Source organism: Varanus komodoensis, unplaced genomic scaffold, assembly GCF_004798865.1.
Source record: "Varanus komodoensis strain SLA01 unplaced genomic scaffold, ASM479886v1 scaffold61, whole genome shotgun sequence".
Classification (NCBI taxonomy): domain Eukaryota; kingdom Metazoa; phylum Chordata; class Lepidosauria; order Squamata; family Varanidae; genus Varanus; species Varanus komodoensis.
Window position 1 is genome coordinate 638,093 of NW_025336236.1, and position 17,482 is coordinate 655,574.

Here is a 17,482-nt window from a genome sequence, read left to right on the forward strand (position 1 = left end):
GGTGGCCCATTTCTGTGAAACAAGAATCTCCAAGAATCCTTAGTTTGTAGTTGGACCACAAAGGGCAACTATGCTTCCTGAACATGAACAGCAAACCTCATTGTGGTTTTTGGGAAGACATCCACTCAGTAAGAGGGGCAAAAAACTCTTGGAGATGGCTGTTTGTGATCTTCAGCTTGACAACCAAGAGCCATGTATGCCCAACTGTAATAGTAATAATCTTTTCCTGAAATGCCTGAATATTCTAGCCAGCCTGCCAGCCTGCCATGAGAAGAGCAACACAAGAGCACCCTGTCCGCACCTCTCTTGACTTGGAGCTTGATCTTCAGGCTTCTCGGACACGACAGAGTCGCCTTAATGATGAACTGCAGACACTTCGTGATCTGAAGCAGAAGCTTGAGCAGATGAAAGCAAGAGGGGAAAGAGATCTTCCTCCATGTGTGTTGGAGGATGAAAGATTCCAAAAGCTCTTGAAACAAGCTGAAAAACAGGTATAAAGTTCAAACCAAACATCTTTAAGTGAAAGGAAAAGACATGCATAATATTCCAATACCCAGAGGTTTTCAACCAACAATCCATGGACTGGTTCCACTCCATGGGAGTCTTCCTGCTGGTCCATATTCCACTCACTGCAGACCAGCGGGCACTGGCTGTGCTCCACCACCTCTTCCTTGGTTGGCATCACATTCACAGGGGTGCACCAATGCCGCCGGGTGGCCAGGGAGGGGAGAGACGACTCAGTAGGAGCCAGCTGGGAGCCATGCTGTGCCGATTTCAGTATTTTTTTCTTTTGTTGGCATTTTTTGTTGCTCAGTTTCTGGTTGTTTTGAAGAATTTTCATTTTTTGGTATTGTGTTACCAAACTAATACACAGAATACTGTATCATGTGTATGGTGCTTTTTGTTTCTGCCCCAGTGGTCCCCAAGATGGTTCTCCTGTTTACATTGGTCCCCAGCTGTAGGAAGGTTGAAAAGCACTTCAGTATCTATATAATTAAAAATTCCTAAAACTCCTTGTGCTTATAGTAATTTGAAATATCTGTATCTGGAATTCAGAGATCTATGCCTAGAAGTGTTTTCTTCTGACTTATAATTGCTGATGGACTGATCTTGCATGTAGTTACTTATTCTTTAATATTTGTTTGTTTACTTATTTATGTATTCACAATGTATATGCCTTCCAATAACAGTTTACAATAAACAAATATAATAATGTAAATGCAAAATAGAACATAAAACCATAAAATCAAAAGGAACATAAAATACAACAGCAAAGCAAAACTCACAGCACCCTAATATTAAACCGACAGATTTTGAAATAGAGAGGCCCAAACTACATGAATTATTTAAAGGGGCACTGAAAGCCTCAATAGCTGGCGCCAGGCAAACCTCTCTGGAAAAGCTGTTCCATAACCAGGGTCCCACTACTCTTTGCAATCACAGCATCCTCTGATAGTCAGTTCCTGAATTGACTATGAGCTGTGTGAGATTGTTTTTTTTTTTTGTCCTTTCTTAGACCTTCTACCTAAAAAAGATCTTTATTATGAAAGTAGCTGATTTTTAAGGATTTGCTTCTGTCCCAGTTTTTAGGAGCAATTTACTGATTATTATTCTTTGTGATAGATTTTAAACAAGCCTGCAGTGCTCACAGTTTTCACTGACTTTTGCAAGGACTTCCAGCCTCCTATAATGGGGTGGGGAATGTGCAGCCTTCCAGATCATGTTGACTGCTGTTCCCATTTAACCACCATAGCTGATGCTGAGAAATGATGGGAGTTGCAGTTCAGCAAGATTCTCCATTCTTGTCATATAACAACAGGAAGCTGCTTAATGAAAGATTGTCCTTTACAAAGAAGTAGGCTGTGTCCAGTGTTATCTAAGTGGATTTCCCCTTATTAAATGGATGTATCCATGTTTTCCTTCTTGCAACCCCCCCAGATCTTCTCCAGAGCTTCTGGAGCAGATTTAGGGCTGTGGAAGGATGCTGTTGGATGCTATCTATTACATATAAACTTAAATTTCATTGAGGCCAGTGGTCATTTTGCAAAACTTTGTTGTAATATGAAGATCCCCAGAATACCTCTGTATGACTCTCTTATCTCTTATACATAAAAGATCCTTGTTAGTGTCCATTTGCAAGCACACACATGACATGCTCTTCTGTTGCATATTTAAAACCCATTTTAAATACTAACATTCCAGATATTTTATTCTTAATATCAAACTGAGTACATAAACATTTTCGTTGAAGATCTAGAAATTAAATTTCATATAATATGAAACCACAATGCTATATGCACTCTCCTGGGAGTAAGTCCCATTGAACTCGGCAGAGCTTTTTTTCAGGAATAGATGTGCATGTAAAATAACTGTAAAATAACTTTACGCTGTAAAATAATGCTGTAAAATAACTTTTTATTATTAAAGATAGTGTATTACTTTGAAGCTTCCTCAAACATTTGCATGTGTTCTCCTCCATAGCAGCATTACATTTACTTTGCAAGGCAAAACTGTGTCTTGCCACAGAAACACTGTTTTCCTTAAAATACAGAAGTCAATAAGCACTTAAGAGCTTTTTAATGTACTAATGAAAAAAGTTAAGATGGGCACCGTGATAGTAAAATGCTTTATTAGCACAATAGGAAGGCATTTAATAAAACTAATCAACATCACAGGAAGTAGATAAATGAAAGATAATTTAGGCTGTTGAAATATTAGACATTCTTAATTGCCACAAGGGTTTTCAAATGCTGGGCTGACTGTTGTCTGATTATAAAATCCAGACCATACCTCTTTCTTAACTCATCCTAAGCACAGATTAAATGAGATGCCAGGTGTGCAAAAAGCACTTGGGTATGCAGGGTTTCATGTGGCCTGGCATCTCATTTAAAAGAACTTTTAATCCATCTGTCAGCCACCAGCATACAATATTTGCATGCCAATAGAGCTTTCTCCTGGGCCACCAATTTGTAGTGTGCAAACACTTGCATGTGGATTAAAATATTTTAAATGGCATGCTAAGTATTATAAAGTCTTTTTTATGCACCAAACATTAAATCAGCCCTGAGTTATTTTTGATGCTGTGCCAATATATCTCTTTTCTTATTGTATACTAAAGACATTTTTGCAGGGTGCTCTTTCTCATCCTCCTTCAATCCTCTATCATATTGTCAATTGCTGCATGTTAGCTGTAATTTTGTTCCCTCACCAGGCTGAACAATCAACAGAGGAAAAGAAACGGGGCTTAAGTGCAGAAAAATTGATGAGGAAAGCTTCAAAGGATGTGTGCCGGTTGCGAGAACAGAGCCAGAAAGTGCCGCTCCAGGTGCAGTCATTCAGGTAAAGAGAGTTTGGATCTCTTGAACCTTTATTTTTAAAAATCTGTGACAATTTCTTGATTAGCCTTTTCACCTGAACTATACATCTTTCTAGAGTTAGTCAATGCTGTAGGATTAAATACTCAATAAATAGAATTCAGTCTGTGGCATGTTCTTAAAAAAAAAAATTCAGGGTGTGTTTCACAATTTAATAGCTTTGGTAAATTAGAATTAGAAAGGAGGTGAAGCAATTAAATTTAATCACCCATGTACACCGGTTCTGAAGGTTGTAGCAAAAGGCATTAACAGTCTGCAGTAAATCCTTATACCAGTTTTAGCCATTTATGTCACATTGTTGTAAAATGTCCAGATTACATGATTACAAGATAGGTTCTGTAGTTTCCTTTGAGACAAAGCAAGTAGAGGGCTATTGGTAAATAACTGATCTTTCAGTACCAGTCAAAAGACAGGGTTGCTTTTGTAATGTCTCATAAAAACCCAGTCCCTGGATACATTCGCACATAAAGCTAATCCAGCTTGGCAGTAAACCAAGCTGAGCTGTGTGCTACACAATCATACAATTGGGCTCAATGTGGGTTGTCATGCCTTCCTCAGGTCCTTCCACAGATATTGCAGGGTACTCTGCAGCAGAACCAACCTGTTTGTTTTTCCACATGACGATTGTGAGCTCTTTTTCACTTGATACAGCCTTTTCCCTTCTCCCCTTTTTTCTGGAGATGGCAAAGAAGAAAGTCCAAACTGATAACCAGTGACAGCTCCTCCAAAGTGTCCAAGTTGCACATGGGAGGGGCTGCCACTGGTTAGTCATCTGTTCTTAAAAATGATTTTGCATCCCAAATGTGCACATTTTTTATAATTACTTTAGTCAGATTTGTGCGACTGCAGAGGTGTGCAGTACTCTGACTCCAAAACTGGGAAGTCTTGCCTGGACAATGTCCTAGGAGATACTTGTAGTCAGAGTGCAGCAGGCAGCAATCCTAAATATAGGACCTAAAGAGGCTCTAAGAATGAATGAATGAAAATGTGTGTGTGTATGTGTTTTCCTTTGTCATAACAGCTGTTCAGCTGTCAGATTGAAGCAAAGCTATGAATGGTCTTTACTCATAAAAAGGGTAGCTGCCATTTTCACCCTTCACATTGTGATCCTTAAGGTACTAAATGCTTCTCCATAGCTGGGAAAGGACCCTATAGCTCCCAGTACCTGTATCTTTTCTATTCATTCCCGATATTCTAGGTGCTTAGAATATTCCCAATATTCTAGGGTTCTTTTGGATCCTGACGTTGCCACAGCTATAAAGTAACTTTGAAAGGCATCAGTAAAACTCTTCTACTTGGTTAAAAAGTTCCCTCAACCAGTCTACTCTATTCTATAAGGCAGGTAGGACTTGGTAGGAGACTCAGAATTGAGTGTCTGGCTGAGCCAAGTGCATGGTGAGAGGGAGACAATCAGCTAGTTTAAAAGTGCTCTTAAAGAGCAATGGAGAATTGGAGGCCAGACTGACCTCCTCAGCCAGATACATAGCTGCAGAGATACTGTGAATCAATCCAGGCATGGGGAGCATGGCAAGTGGGTGAACCTTGGGAGAAGGTTGTGAAATCAGTCACCATCCCGTGTAACCATTTCAACCCATTAGTTATGGGTTATCACCACAGGTAGAAGGCCTCTAGTTAGAGCCTTGTTTTAATGGTTCGATATAAATTATGCAAACAGTCCATTTATTTTAAACCTTAAGGATTTATCTATACAGAAATTCATTTGTCTGGGTGGAAATATCACACATTCTTCATTCTTTTCTCTTCAATTTTGCATGCTGATGCTCAGTGATAATTGCATACTGTAACCACTTAAAATGCATTCCTTCTTTATGACCGCCCCCCCTTTTTTCCCTTTTTTCTTCTAAGGGAGAAGATTGCATACTTTACAAGAGCAAAGATCAGCATACCCTCTCTGCCAGCTGATGATGTCTAACTGTATTTTCCACAAGATGTTCTCTAATTGTTTATTTTTTTAAGATGACAGTTTCTGTAGTAGAGTTCCATGATTTTAAAATCTTCTATTTTACACCCACCTTCAGATATTATTTGTAAAAATATAGCATACAGTACATTATGCTCTGGTATTTAATTTTGTTTGTTTGTTTTTTAAAGGCTAGAAAAAGCCCTCTCTTCCCTGCCCAGATCTCCCACATCAGAAAACCAAAGTAGAATACTTCCAGAATACTGATGGTAATTTTGTACAGGTTGTATGTATTACATGTGTGCTACTATTTTGTAAAGATGGATCTAAGGAACAAAGGCAGAAACTGGTGTCTATATCCTGTTTGAACTGCACTGTGTTGAAAAATATTACGTTCAACAGGAGGTTTTGTTTCACTTTTTTCACAAGGGCAGACTGTGAAGATGGCTATTAGGCCATGCAATATTTTTGTACAAAGTGCGATTTTTTTCTTTTCTTTTTCTTTTTTAGCTAACAACAGAAACAATTCTCTTTCAAAACAGCAAGGCTGCCTCATGCAAACAGGTGCTGTTTAGATTTCTATCAACTACATTGGAACTTTCACCTCTGAATCCATTTTCCTTTTTATCTCTTTGGTATGAAGGAAGAGGCATGGGATACTGAATTGCAGGAGCTGAATTTCATGAATGTACTGGACTTTAAGCTCTATTGGGATTTACAGGTCTTCTTGCATCTGAAAATTGGGAGAGGTAATATAGGGCAAGATTGTAACCATGAAATGTATTTAAACTGAAACTACCCAAAGGGCAGCTTTTTTTTCTAAAACTGGGCTCAGGTGCACACAAGAAATATTTAAACCTGAGTTATCAAATACTGAAAGGTAATGCTAACAATTAAACATAACATTGTATGTCTAGTACCATAGGTAGTCCATAGAGCCCGAAGAGAGCTGTGCAATTTTCTTAGTGGTTCTTAGGAAATTCATTGAACTAAGCACCAAATATATATTATGGTTGGTATAGAAATTCCTTTTAAGAAAACCCCATGATATGGAGCACTTAAAATGATGTATTAGTAGGATAAAGTTTAAATACACCACATAGGCTGATTCCTAAATTAATTGTGGCACAATAAGGAATAAGCATGATCTAGGTGTCTATAGTAGGAACTTAGCTTGTTTGAACAGGAATTTCTGTTGATAAAAGGTAAAAGACGATATGAATGTGTTTGTCAGAATTTGAATTTGAAACAAAATGTTCTGGTCACTCCTCAAAACAGTTTGTATTTGCAGATATGCATATATGTGCATATGTAGCATGCTTACTCCCAGTAGTCCTTCTAAGTGTGATCTAGCAGCAAGTGGTTGATGAGGTTGAGGTCTGCACCCTTTGTAGACAGAGAGTTCATCAGATGGTCTGCCATTAGCATGGCTGCTGCAGAAGGAACTGAGCAGCCCAGAAAAAGGCATGCGACTGCTAAGAAGGACTGGGATTCTTAGCAGTGATGAGCAACACTTACTAAATTAAGGCTGCACACTTAGTCAGGTATAAATTCTACTGAACTCAAAAGGACTTCCGAGTATACATTTATAGGGTCAGCCTGTAAGTTCCATAAATACTGCTTACAGATAATGGAATCTCAGTTAAAGGTGTGCAAGTTGGTTGAATGGTTCTAAAGCCCTTTGATGAGCACACTTTCTTCTTATGTATGTCATACATACATGCAAACATATACTATATATGAAATCCATCAAGGAAAAAAAGGGCTTGAGCTGTTTCAGCACTGTCTATTTTGCAACACATTGTATATAAAGGTGTTGTATTTTCCCAAAATCTAATAGTCTTGCTGAAAGATTAGGACAACATAACTGCAATGTGTTTGTTGACATCTCTAGAATCACTGGTGAAAATATATTGTGCCTTAATTTATGTTTATAAATCTCCCCAAGTGTTCTCTTATTATCCAGAGGTCTGTGTAATTATACAGATTCTGTATACATCACTTCACAACTGGAACTAGTCGGTAAACTAACTCTGCCTGATACTTCGTGGATGGCCCTTTTTGTTTTATCTATGTTTTAGAAGTAATATAAACACATACATGCCATTCATTCTGCTGAGGTCAATCTCTAAAAACTAAAGTTTCAAAATTATTTAATATAGTAATGAAGGTTGACTGTTTCAGCTTCTCAATTTGAAAATATGTTTGTAGAATGATGTATAGAATTGTATCTTGTGATTTATTTATTTTCAGTCTTATTTATGTACTGCTTAATATAGTTCAGTTCTGGCCATTTAAAATTTGCGGGTTAAAAAAAAACTACTGTGAGAAATGTGTACAGCTTTCTAGTTTTGTATCGGCCAAGCTGTTTACACACACACACACACACACACACACACACACTAAATGAATTTCAGAGGAAACCAAAAAGGATTCTCTCTAATTATACTGGCAGGAAAATTTAGCTGGCTTTTGTAAATGTTGCTCATTTATAAAATAAGAGAGATCTTCCATGCATTAATACATTCTCTCCCATCCTAAGATCATGGTAATACCAACTTATTTTTAGGAATACATTTTGAACAGTTCTGGGTTTTTTATACTAACCTAGTTTATTTACAGCAATGAAGCAACATGCAGTGATAGAACAACTTTGAAAATTAAATCAAACGCCATACTATGCAGACATCACTTTTCTAGTAAGGGTTACCCTTAACAGGATAGAACAAATAATTTTTATACTCCCATTATCAATATGTTAGTACAGTTCTTTATAGTACATTCTAAGTATTGCTGGTATAAGATAATATTACTGGTTAGCCAAATGAACAAGGATAGCAAATCAATATAGAATGAAAATCAAATTTCAACTTTTTACCTTAATGTTACATTTAAGTATAAAATGCTCAGGACTGAACTAAATATTTAATCAGGTTATATCATGAATGTCTTTCTGTCCTAATATTGTCTATAAATGTACACATGTACATCATCTAGATTAACTTTTTTCTGCACTTTCTATTTGTTTCAGTGATTTGAAAAAATACATTTTTTTAACAAAGGTTTTGTCCACTAGTGTTCTGTTGGGTTTTGGGAGATTTTTGCAAAATTATCACCCTCTTCAAGTCTCTGAGATTTGTATAAATGCTTGTACATACAAAAAACATTTTTTTGCATAACAGCTAGGCTATGTAATATCAAAGAGTCAGTCAGCATTATTATAAATTGTTTGAACTATATTTTATCAGTCAATAATATGAAGCAGCATCTACATGAGTCTTTTCTGATAGCCACAACTGAAAACTGAGAGGTAGTATCAAAAGTGAACTTGAGCCTGAATTCCAGGAAGGCACTACATCATATTCATACTCCTTTTCCATATTACATAATTTAACAAAAAAAAAATCTGGAACTAGTTTTGAATACACGTTTTAAATGGAACTAAAATGACCATGACCTGTTTCCAGAATGGAAAACTGTTAATCATCTTAATGCTAGATACCTTTAGGAATGGATAGGGCAAAGAGGAATCCTTTGATTCCTCATAAACCCATGGTGGCATTATCACTTCTAAAGCAAAAGGAATTTAGTATGTGGCAGACCCTGTGATGTTTTGCATTCAGTTTGATTATCTAATACCACAAAATATGTGCTACTAATGCATATGCATCTTATTTTACACATCTAATGATAGCAAAAACATAGATACTTCCAAAAAGTAACATAGGGGGTACTGAAGTATCAGTTTGTCACTCAAAATTTGAACAAAATATTTTAGATTTGGCAGAAAGTATTATAATTTTTAAAATATTTTACTTAATGAAGTATGCATTTTAAGAGTCCTTGTGGACTCTTAGATGGACATCTCTCTGCCATCCCTTGTCCATGATTGTTATGTCAGTTTCAAAGTGTTGATGGTCTAATGAATTGAAAAATTATGATGAATGTGCAGACTGGGCAGAGAAGCAGGAATCTACTAAAGTAACCAATGAACATTATAATCTTTTATTCTTATCTGGCAGCAATATTTTGAGTAGCCTCTTACCAAATTTCTGCAATATGGGTATCATATATTAACCAGAACAAGACGAACCTTGAAGTCAGATTACAGTGATATTTTTGTTACTTTTGTTCTTGGGGTCAGGCAATTATCCATCTGTCATAGATGCTAACATTCCCTAAAGGGTGACCTCTTAAAACAAAGGAAAAAGATTAACATTCTTATGTGACTCTCACTTTTCTTTTTCATAAAAAGCTATGCCCAGGCTATTCCATCCTTCCAACTTATTAAACACACCAGTTATCATGTCCTAATAAATACTATAACATTTCTACAGATTTGCACCTGTTTTAACCTGCTTCAGATATTTTGTTGTAGGTGAGTGGAAGGTTGTGTTAGGACTGCGTGTAAACAGCTACTTACAATTTTCACACTGAAATTTTACTTTCTTTTGCTAAAGAACATCAAGTCATTTTTCTTACCATTCCCCTCTGATGCTAAAGCAGTAACTTAGATGGTTTCTTCCTAAGTAGAATATTCAGACACTTCCTTGGATAGCTTTCACCAACACAATTCTATACATACCTACTCAGAAGTAAGTCCTATTTACTTAAATTAGGCTTTCTCCATATAAGCAAGTATAGAATTGCAAACTTAAGAGTCTAGTGTTATTTAAAGTTTAAATTATGTAGCAACGCAGCTGTTGAATAAAAGAAGCTATAGACTGCATATTCATGGGACATGGACACCCCCCCCCCCCAACATCCAGTTCAACAGATAAATTAAAAGGAATGTTGCCCTCACAGAGTGAAGCAAATGCAGTGGTTCTCAGATTTTAGGAAATGTTATTATCCATGTTTAAAGCTTAACTATATATATGTAGAACATCAGTTGTTATTTACAAGAGTAATATTTAGCAGGTATCTGATAGGATTTTTTGTTTGCTTCATATATATATGAAAAAGAAGCAGACATAAGCACATCCAGATGAAAAAAAATTAACTTTACATTTTCCATAAGTTGAGTTACTAGGTGATATCACTTAAATCTTTTAAACAGTGTTTCAGGATACCTGGATACCTGATAGCGAATTTCAAGAGGGGGGAATTTTTTGTGCTAAGTAGTGTTCCGTGTTGTTCCTCATACACTAAGATTGTTGAAATTGAAGAACAATGGGCAACAGAAGTCAGTTATTAGATTTAGTAGTGTGGAGTTCTGTAATATAAGGAATCATATTACATTTTCTTATATCTTATTTGAACTTTGGATGTTTTTATTTTGCTTTTACATTTTGGCTGAAGGAGACAAAATTACATGGTGGTGATTTTCTACATAGTCATTCAAATCTCTTCCTGTTGTGAAGCCAGCATTTTCAGCTTTGTAATAACGAGGGTAAAACGCTGCTCATGAAATAAAAGGTACAGGAAGAAAGATTTAGAAGCCCAAGTGTAATGAATCGGCTAAGGAACAAAGAGTCCTTTGAATCTTAATTGGAACAAGGTTCTGCCTGGTGTGTTTAAGTGTCTGAAAAGAAAAAGAATCCTTTCTGTCTCTCTCAGACTCTTAGGCTTTTGGGTCTGTTGTCACTTTCCAAGTGTTGACAGGTATCTTGCACTTCTGCCACTGTATAATGGACTGAGGATGATTGAGCATCAGTAGAACAGACAGTGCAATTTAGCAGTGAGCCTCCTAAGATGAGACAGAAGCCAGCAAACCAGCCTATAAACAGTGCTTCCCCAAAGTCCCACCTGGGAACGATGTCTGGAATGTTTTCATCCCAGAATTCCTGTACAGTGATGTGAGCAACCCAAGATACAGGGACTATGGCTGTGACTCCAGATATCCAAAAGAATATTCCTCCCAACAGCAGCATCCTCTTCTTTAGATCCTGTTGTTGTTCACCGATCTTCAAGCAGTCCAATCCAAAACCTGAGAACAAGAGGCCCGAAAGTCCTAATCCATTGGATACAAACATCAGAATCCTAGAAATTTGGAGCTCGGGGGGTAAAGCCAAAAAAGAATCAAATTCCTTGCATTGCATTCCCCCTTCTTCCTGGACTACACAGGCTTGCCAGAGTCCCATTGTCCAGATTTCCAACTCATTCAGTTCTAGGTTGAGATTTTTCCACTGAGGTAGATAGGTAGTGAGGCAGGATAACACCCATCCCAACAAGCAAAACAGAATTCCAGCTAACTGCAGCGTGGTTCGGTACACCAAAGCCATCCTAAGGGCTGAAATCGCCTGGCTAGGGAGCCTTTTGGCCAACTCTATAAGAATCGCTACCTTAAATGGCAGCCGCTGCTCTAATGATCTTTAGCTCTTTGCTGCCCTCAATATAAGCTTTGGATATTAACCCTTTCAGAGCTCTGAAATGTGTTTTTGTTCTTCCTGAATATAATGTTTCTTGTAAGGACGAAGGACTCTGCTTAACCATGAGTTAGGTTTTCTGATAAGGATTTGATTTGTTACCTTCCAATTTGCTTGGTAAAATTATATCCCAATGCCTGATGATTACAAGTCTGAGGATGAACAAAGAACGCTCTATGACCCCTCACCCTAAAAGAAAAAACAACAGAAATCTTTGTGCTTCAATACGGATTAATTAGATTTTAAGTGGTGATAAAAAAACCCCAGCTCTGTCTGCAACAGGACTTCATTGTAATAGCTAAATTTGAGATTTCAGGGTTGCAAATCAAGGCCTTGTAAAGAAAGGTATACTGTTTGTCTATAATCTGTATTATTAGACTTCCTCAATCTATGTATATGTATACCCAAAGGCTTATCCTTCATTCTCTTCATCTTTCATCACTACATGGTAGATTGCAAAAAATCATTTTAATGTGTTCTATGAAAATTAGATTTAAATAAGCTTTGTAGTACGTTTCACGTTTTAGAAAACAGTGGAGGAGTGATACAGAGCTTTGATTCAACAGTCTGTTGATGTCTAAATAGTCCTGAAACATCTATTTTTGATGACAGGACATTATTGTGAGCTTTAAATATTCAGTTTTTATTTTCATTTTATTTCATATTAACTAGAGTATGCTTTGCCTATCTCATATATTGTTCTGTGACCATCTGATGACACTTTTTTCCTCATTAAAACCTCATAGCATAGGGTAAGATACCCAAGAGCATAGAACTCTTGACCTTCTTTGTGTTGGGCACTTGTGTAACCTGAACAAGAAAAAGGGAAGAATTCTCTATGAAGACTAGTTTGTCCATGTCGAGCAGATTCTCTGGATGAAGTTTGATTCACTCAGGTAAGGTATGTATAGAAGCTACCAGCACACAAGAAAAATCATTCCTCCACAATTAGGAGTTTTTCTCCAACCCAAAAAATATTACTTTTATAACTGCCTTGTTGGATCAATGTAGCCAGCATCTGCTTCCAGCAATAACTAGAAACCATCTGGGGCTAAAGCTACTGATTACATCATACTTTTATTCCTTGCTTAAGAATTCACACTGAATTATAGAAGGATGCATTATTAGTATGGTTACTGATGCATTCAAAAAGCTTAACAAATGTTAAACTAAAATTAACTTCCATAGTCCAAAATGATGGCTGATAAAGCCTGAAAATTTAAATCCGCCCATTTGATGCTCACTGTTCATCAAGTTTAGAGAATGATATTTATTTTAGCCCCAAAGGCAGAAACAGAATAATATATTTCGTGTAGACTGAATTAGTGTTAAAGGTTTGTAATCTTAGCAACTGTGTTGTTATTCTGACATCAGGTGTTTGAATCCTGCTACTGGAAAACTTGCAGGCCCTTCATGGGTGCCTCCTACCTCTTGGGCATAACTGCCCAGTTGTGCATTATACACATAGGATTGTGTATGTACTGAGCTGGGGGAAGCTGCTCTGTATCAGTTGCTAGCCTACAACATCATGACTGGTGGGTGGCCAGGGGAGATGCTAGTGATGTTGTGGGAGTATCAGTGGGCATTTCTCCATGAGTATCTGTTTCTGCAGCTGCTGTGCTGATGTTCCTTTGTTCCTGGTTGAAAATAGGATTGCAGCAATGTTAGATTATTCTGAGTCCCAGCATAGTAACAAAAGATCTATCAGAGCCATAGGAGTAAAATATTTGCCTTTAAATGAAGCAGAACTTTCGGGTGGAAATAAAATCTCTCACACACATGCTTACGTAACTTGATGTGTTTTACAGTGTATTATGTGCCTCCAAAATCCTGTAACAAAATCCAATAGAGTTTAATAAGGAACAAAAGACCCAGGAAAGTAAAGATTAAAGAATATGTGAAGTGATGAAAGGTTAAACCTCTAATAATTTTAGGAATGTTGGTTGTATTTTGCATTAACTTCACTGTATATTCATCAGGTTTCCCCTTCACAAGTAGACTAATAAATGCTGAAATTTCCTTCCTCAAAATATCCTTTTACATAGAATACAAAATAGGATTTCACTTTAAATGCCTACAAGGCTAGGAATAATTAATTTAGTGACCGATCTCTTTGAAACCATGTGTGCATAGTGCATACCTGTCATGGGAGTTCATTTAAGCAACTGGAAGTATAAAACATTGCCCAAATCAATAGTTAAGTGAATGCCTTCACTGATACATAGTGGAAACGTTCATGGATTTGGGAAGTTCATGGTCAGTGCTCCTCTTTCTGCATGGTTCAGGGCAACTAATCTTTTCCAGACAGAAGGGCACATTCCAGTGGAGAGCACAGCAGAACTGACAGAGCCTAAAACTATGAGTCTTACTTCCCCAGGCAGCAGACATCCAAGGAAAAGTCATCAGAGACAGCCCATAAACACCCCACTGAAAGCCACAAAAGCTGCATGTTGTCCGCATTCCCCGATCCAGCAAAATTACTGCTGCCCTCCCATGATTATGCAGCCCCACTGCCCCCAAATTCCAAGCAGGCAACAAGATGTAGGACAGCCATGACTGAGCAAGACCTGAGAGACTGGCAGACGAGGTTCGTCCAGCAAAGGGGCAGAGAAGAGACAAGCAGAGAAGACCAAAGAGGTCCAAGGAAAGAGCCTGGAAGACTTCCAGAGTGAAGGCCTTGAGAACTCAGCAGCCTTCAGAGGGCATTTTTGAAGTCCATGTTCAAGGACCAGGCTGAGCCGTCATTAAGCAGATTTGGGGGCAAGGCTAAGGAGAGCAGTTATGGGTCACTACAGGCAGCCCACAGGCTGGTATTTCCCCTGGCACACTTACTAGCTGGGTTAGCACAACATGGCAGACCTGTACTTTTTTCTGCCCTGCACATCATGGCATACCGATTTTTGCCTGGACTGCCTGCTCACCCAGGCAGTGTAGTTTCCATGTTCTTCCCTCCATCCTCCCAGTTTTGCCATGCATCACAGCAACACCCACAAGTGAAATCTCCATTCTTTCTCCAGCCTTGCTGCAGCCTTCTCCTGATTGGTCCACTGCAGTCTTGTGGGAGGTTCTTCCTTCTCCCTCCTGAGTGTACTTACATGTCTCATCACATCCAAGCCACTCCAGCCTCCATCGATATTTTTATTAAATGAAAATAAACTATTTTGTGATGATTCTCCCCATCTACTTTGGTGTATTTTTGCACTGTCTCTCTGTTTCCCAAAGTCAGTGAGGAGATGGACACATCAACTGGCCAATAGAAATAATCCAGCAGTTACATACCTGTTGCTATGAAAGCAATAGAGCACAAAAGCTAGAAGTGGCCGGTTCCATAGCTGCTCTTGCCAGAGGACTCCATGGTGTTTCTATACCAACAATGGTAAAATGGTGATCATGTGTCTGGATTGCAAGAGAAGCTGGGATGAATTGTGGGAACCATAGAACAGATTGTTGATTCTCTCTGTAGTGTCAGCAAACTAATCCTACCACACCGGAACTCCAGAACTGGGTCCAGATGACACAACAAACCTACAATGTAAAATTTCAGCATGGCTTGTTGTGTCTTGTGACCTGCCTACTCTGTCTTCTGTCAGAGAGAGAGAACTACCTGCCAACTACCCATAGTTTCTCAATGCAGAGCGGAGAGAACTGGCCATGAATGCTTGGGTTCTCTCCATGTTTTTGGGTGCTTAAGTAGTTGGCAGTCTCATTTTGACAATTAGGCTTGACTTACTCATGTTGGGGTGCAGCAGTAGAGTTGAGGCCCTTGCAGACTCGGTTGCAGCTGAGGTTTCTGGAGCTAGATGTTTGTGTGAGAGGCCAGGTGAAGCAGTAATGTTGAAGGGTCACTTTGAATAAAATATGAACTCACTTAAATGGCCTGGGAAAATGATGTCACCTTGCACTGAAAAGGCCAAAACAAAAAGGGGCTGTAGTTCTGTGGTACCTGCTTTCCATACAGAACCTCCTGGTTCACTCCTTGGCTTCTTCAGGTGAGACTGGAAAAGTCCTTCCTGACACTCTGGAAAGTCACTGCCAGATCAGTGTCTGCAGTATCAGGTTGGATGGACCCATAATCCAGCCCTGCATAAGGCAGAGCTCAGTAGGTTTTACCTACACCCTCTCTTAACAGACCTGGGAGTGGGGAGGGAGCTGAAGCATCACCTGATGGCACCAGTCATGCATGTGGGAACTCCCCCTTTGATACAGGTTTGTTTTTTCCTGCTGTATTAGTAAAACATGGACAAGAATGAATTTCTAGTTCATTATTTACATGGGATGTGCAGTCCGTTATATTAGTCTGACTAGACCTCACAAAAACATGAATGGAAATACAAAGTCCATGGAAAAAGTTTTCCCAAGTGTAGAAAAGGTGAGGCTTGGCAGCATTTGAAGTATGAGGAAAGGGAAGCACAAAAGGTTCAGTGACAGGACTGACATTAAGTGCTTTCCTGAAATCAGGATTATTCAAAGAACTCAAAAGGCAGAAGCATCCAGTTGAAATTTTCAGGAGAAAGAGAGAAAGGCAGCCATGTTGGGTGAAAACAAGACAGCACTTTTGAGATTTCTGGCAAAAGTCAGTCAAAAAAATTTAGGTTTTGAAGGAGAACTTTGAAAGAGATCTGCTCAAAGTCCAGCAGCAGCAAAAATAAAGAAAGCACTTTACAGTCTGCTGAGCAAATAAAAGAATAAGGATGATTTCTTTAAGAAAGTGCCTTGCAGAAATGTTGCAAATTGTAACACAGAAAAGATTCTTTGAAATACTAGCTACAGCATGTATTAGATAATTAATATTGTATTCTTGAGACACTGTATGGCCGTGGGCATTGGGTAATAGAAAGTATCTAATTTATAAAGACAGTGAAAATCTTTAAGGGAAAAAGGAAAAAAGAGAATTTCTGATCACAAAGAAAAGATGAACTCCATTGTCTTAAGACTTTTCATAAGCAGCACCATAGGAACATTTTGGGAATAAAAGTTTGACTTCCAAGACTTTTTAAATGCATCTTGATCTTTGAGTCTATTAATTTTACTAGGGCATTTTCATGTATCTTCCTTCCTCAGAGGTGGTAAGCGGAAAGTTACCCTAGCAAAACTACAATAGATGCTACTGATATGTATGTTTGAACAAGCCTCCTTGTTCAACTGTTTTACGTCTGAAAGCAGACAAGCAAATTTGACATGGCCTGTTTGGAAAAATGTTGGGTTACAGATATTACTGTTTAGTCTTAAAAGGAATCCCTTGTTTCAAACCAGATGGCCAGCACTTCAGTTTGATCCATTTCCATCATGTACACTGATATTAAATGCTAATAACATAAAATTAAAAGGCATAGAGGTTTCACAGAGGTACATTTATAGGCATCCAAGAACTCTACATACTGGGGGTTTAGAAAATGATAGCTCCTACCACCAAACTGCCTACACCATGACACAAGAATGAGCAGGATTCATAAGGCTTTAAATATATATATTTTAAACTGGCAACTTGAAACTTCCACAATAAGCTTCTATTGATGTTCCAGTCTGTCAGTCAGATTAGTTTGTGAAAAGTCATTAGTCATCACAGACATACAGCGTAATCAAATTGAAATACCAATTTTGGCATACAAACTATCTCGCTTATTGAAACTCATTTTGCATAATAAATTTATATCTAACCTGTTGGGTTGCTAGGGCAAATCTTTAAAAATTATATGTATTGTATTGTATTTACCACTATCACATAAGAAGTAATCTTTTTTTCTCCCTAATGTTCAAGAAGAAACTCAGGGGGTCTCAAAAAAAAAAAAAAAAAAAAAAAAAAAAAAAAAAAAAAAAAA

At 37.9% G+C, this 17,482-nt stretch overlaps 2 protein-coding genes across 3 annotated transcripts in view; one reads left to right on the plus strand and one right to left on the minus strand.

Annotated features, from left to right (window-relative positions):
- The window catches only part of WWC2 (WW and C2 domain containing 2), a 58,213-nt gene extending 49,909 nt beyond the window's left edge, over positions 1 to 8,304 (plus strand). For both annotated transcript variants that reach the window (XM_044449891.1, XM_044449892.1), the window contains 3 exons: positions 249 to 491; positions 3,212 to 3,339; positions 5,241 to 8,304. In XM_044449891.1, coding sequence (XP_044305826.1) covers positions 249 to 491; positions 3,212 to 3,339; positions 5,241 to 5,307 — 438 coding nt within the window. In that variant the 3' untranslated portion in view covers positions 5,308 to 8,304. The remainder of the gene's footprint in view (positions 1 to 248; positions 492 to 3,211; positions 3,340 to 5,240) is intronic.
- Positions 8,305 to 10,850: 2,546 nt separating this feature from the next.
- LOC123033318 (claudin-22-like) lies at positions 10,851 to 11,519 on the minus strand. Its single transcript, XM_044449893.1, has one exon. It carries the CDS (start codon positions 11,517 to 11,519, stop codon positions 10,851 to 10,853), a length of 669 nt encoding a protein of 222 aa, XP_044305828.1.
- Between the last annotated feature and the right edge of the window lie 5,963 nt (positions 11,520 to 17,482).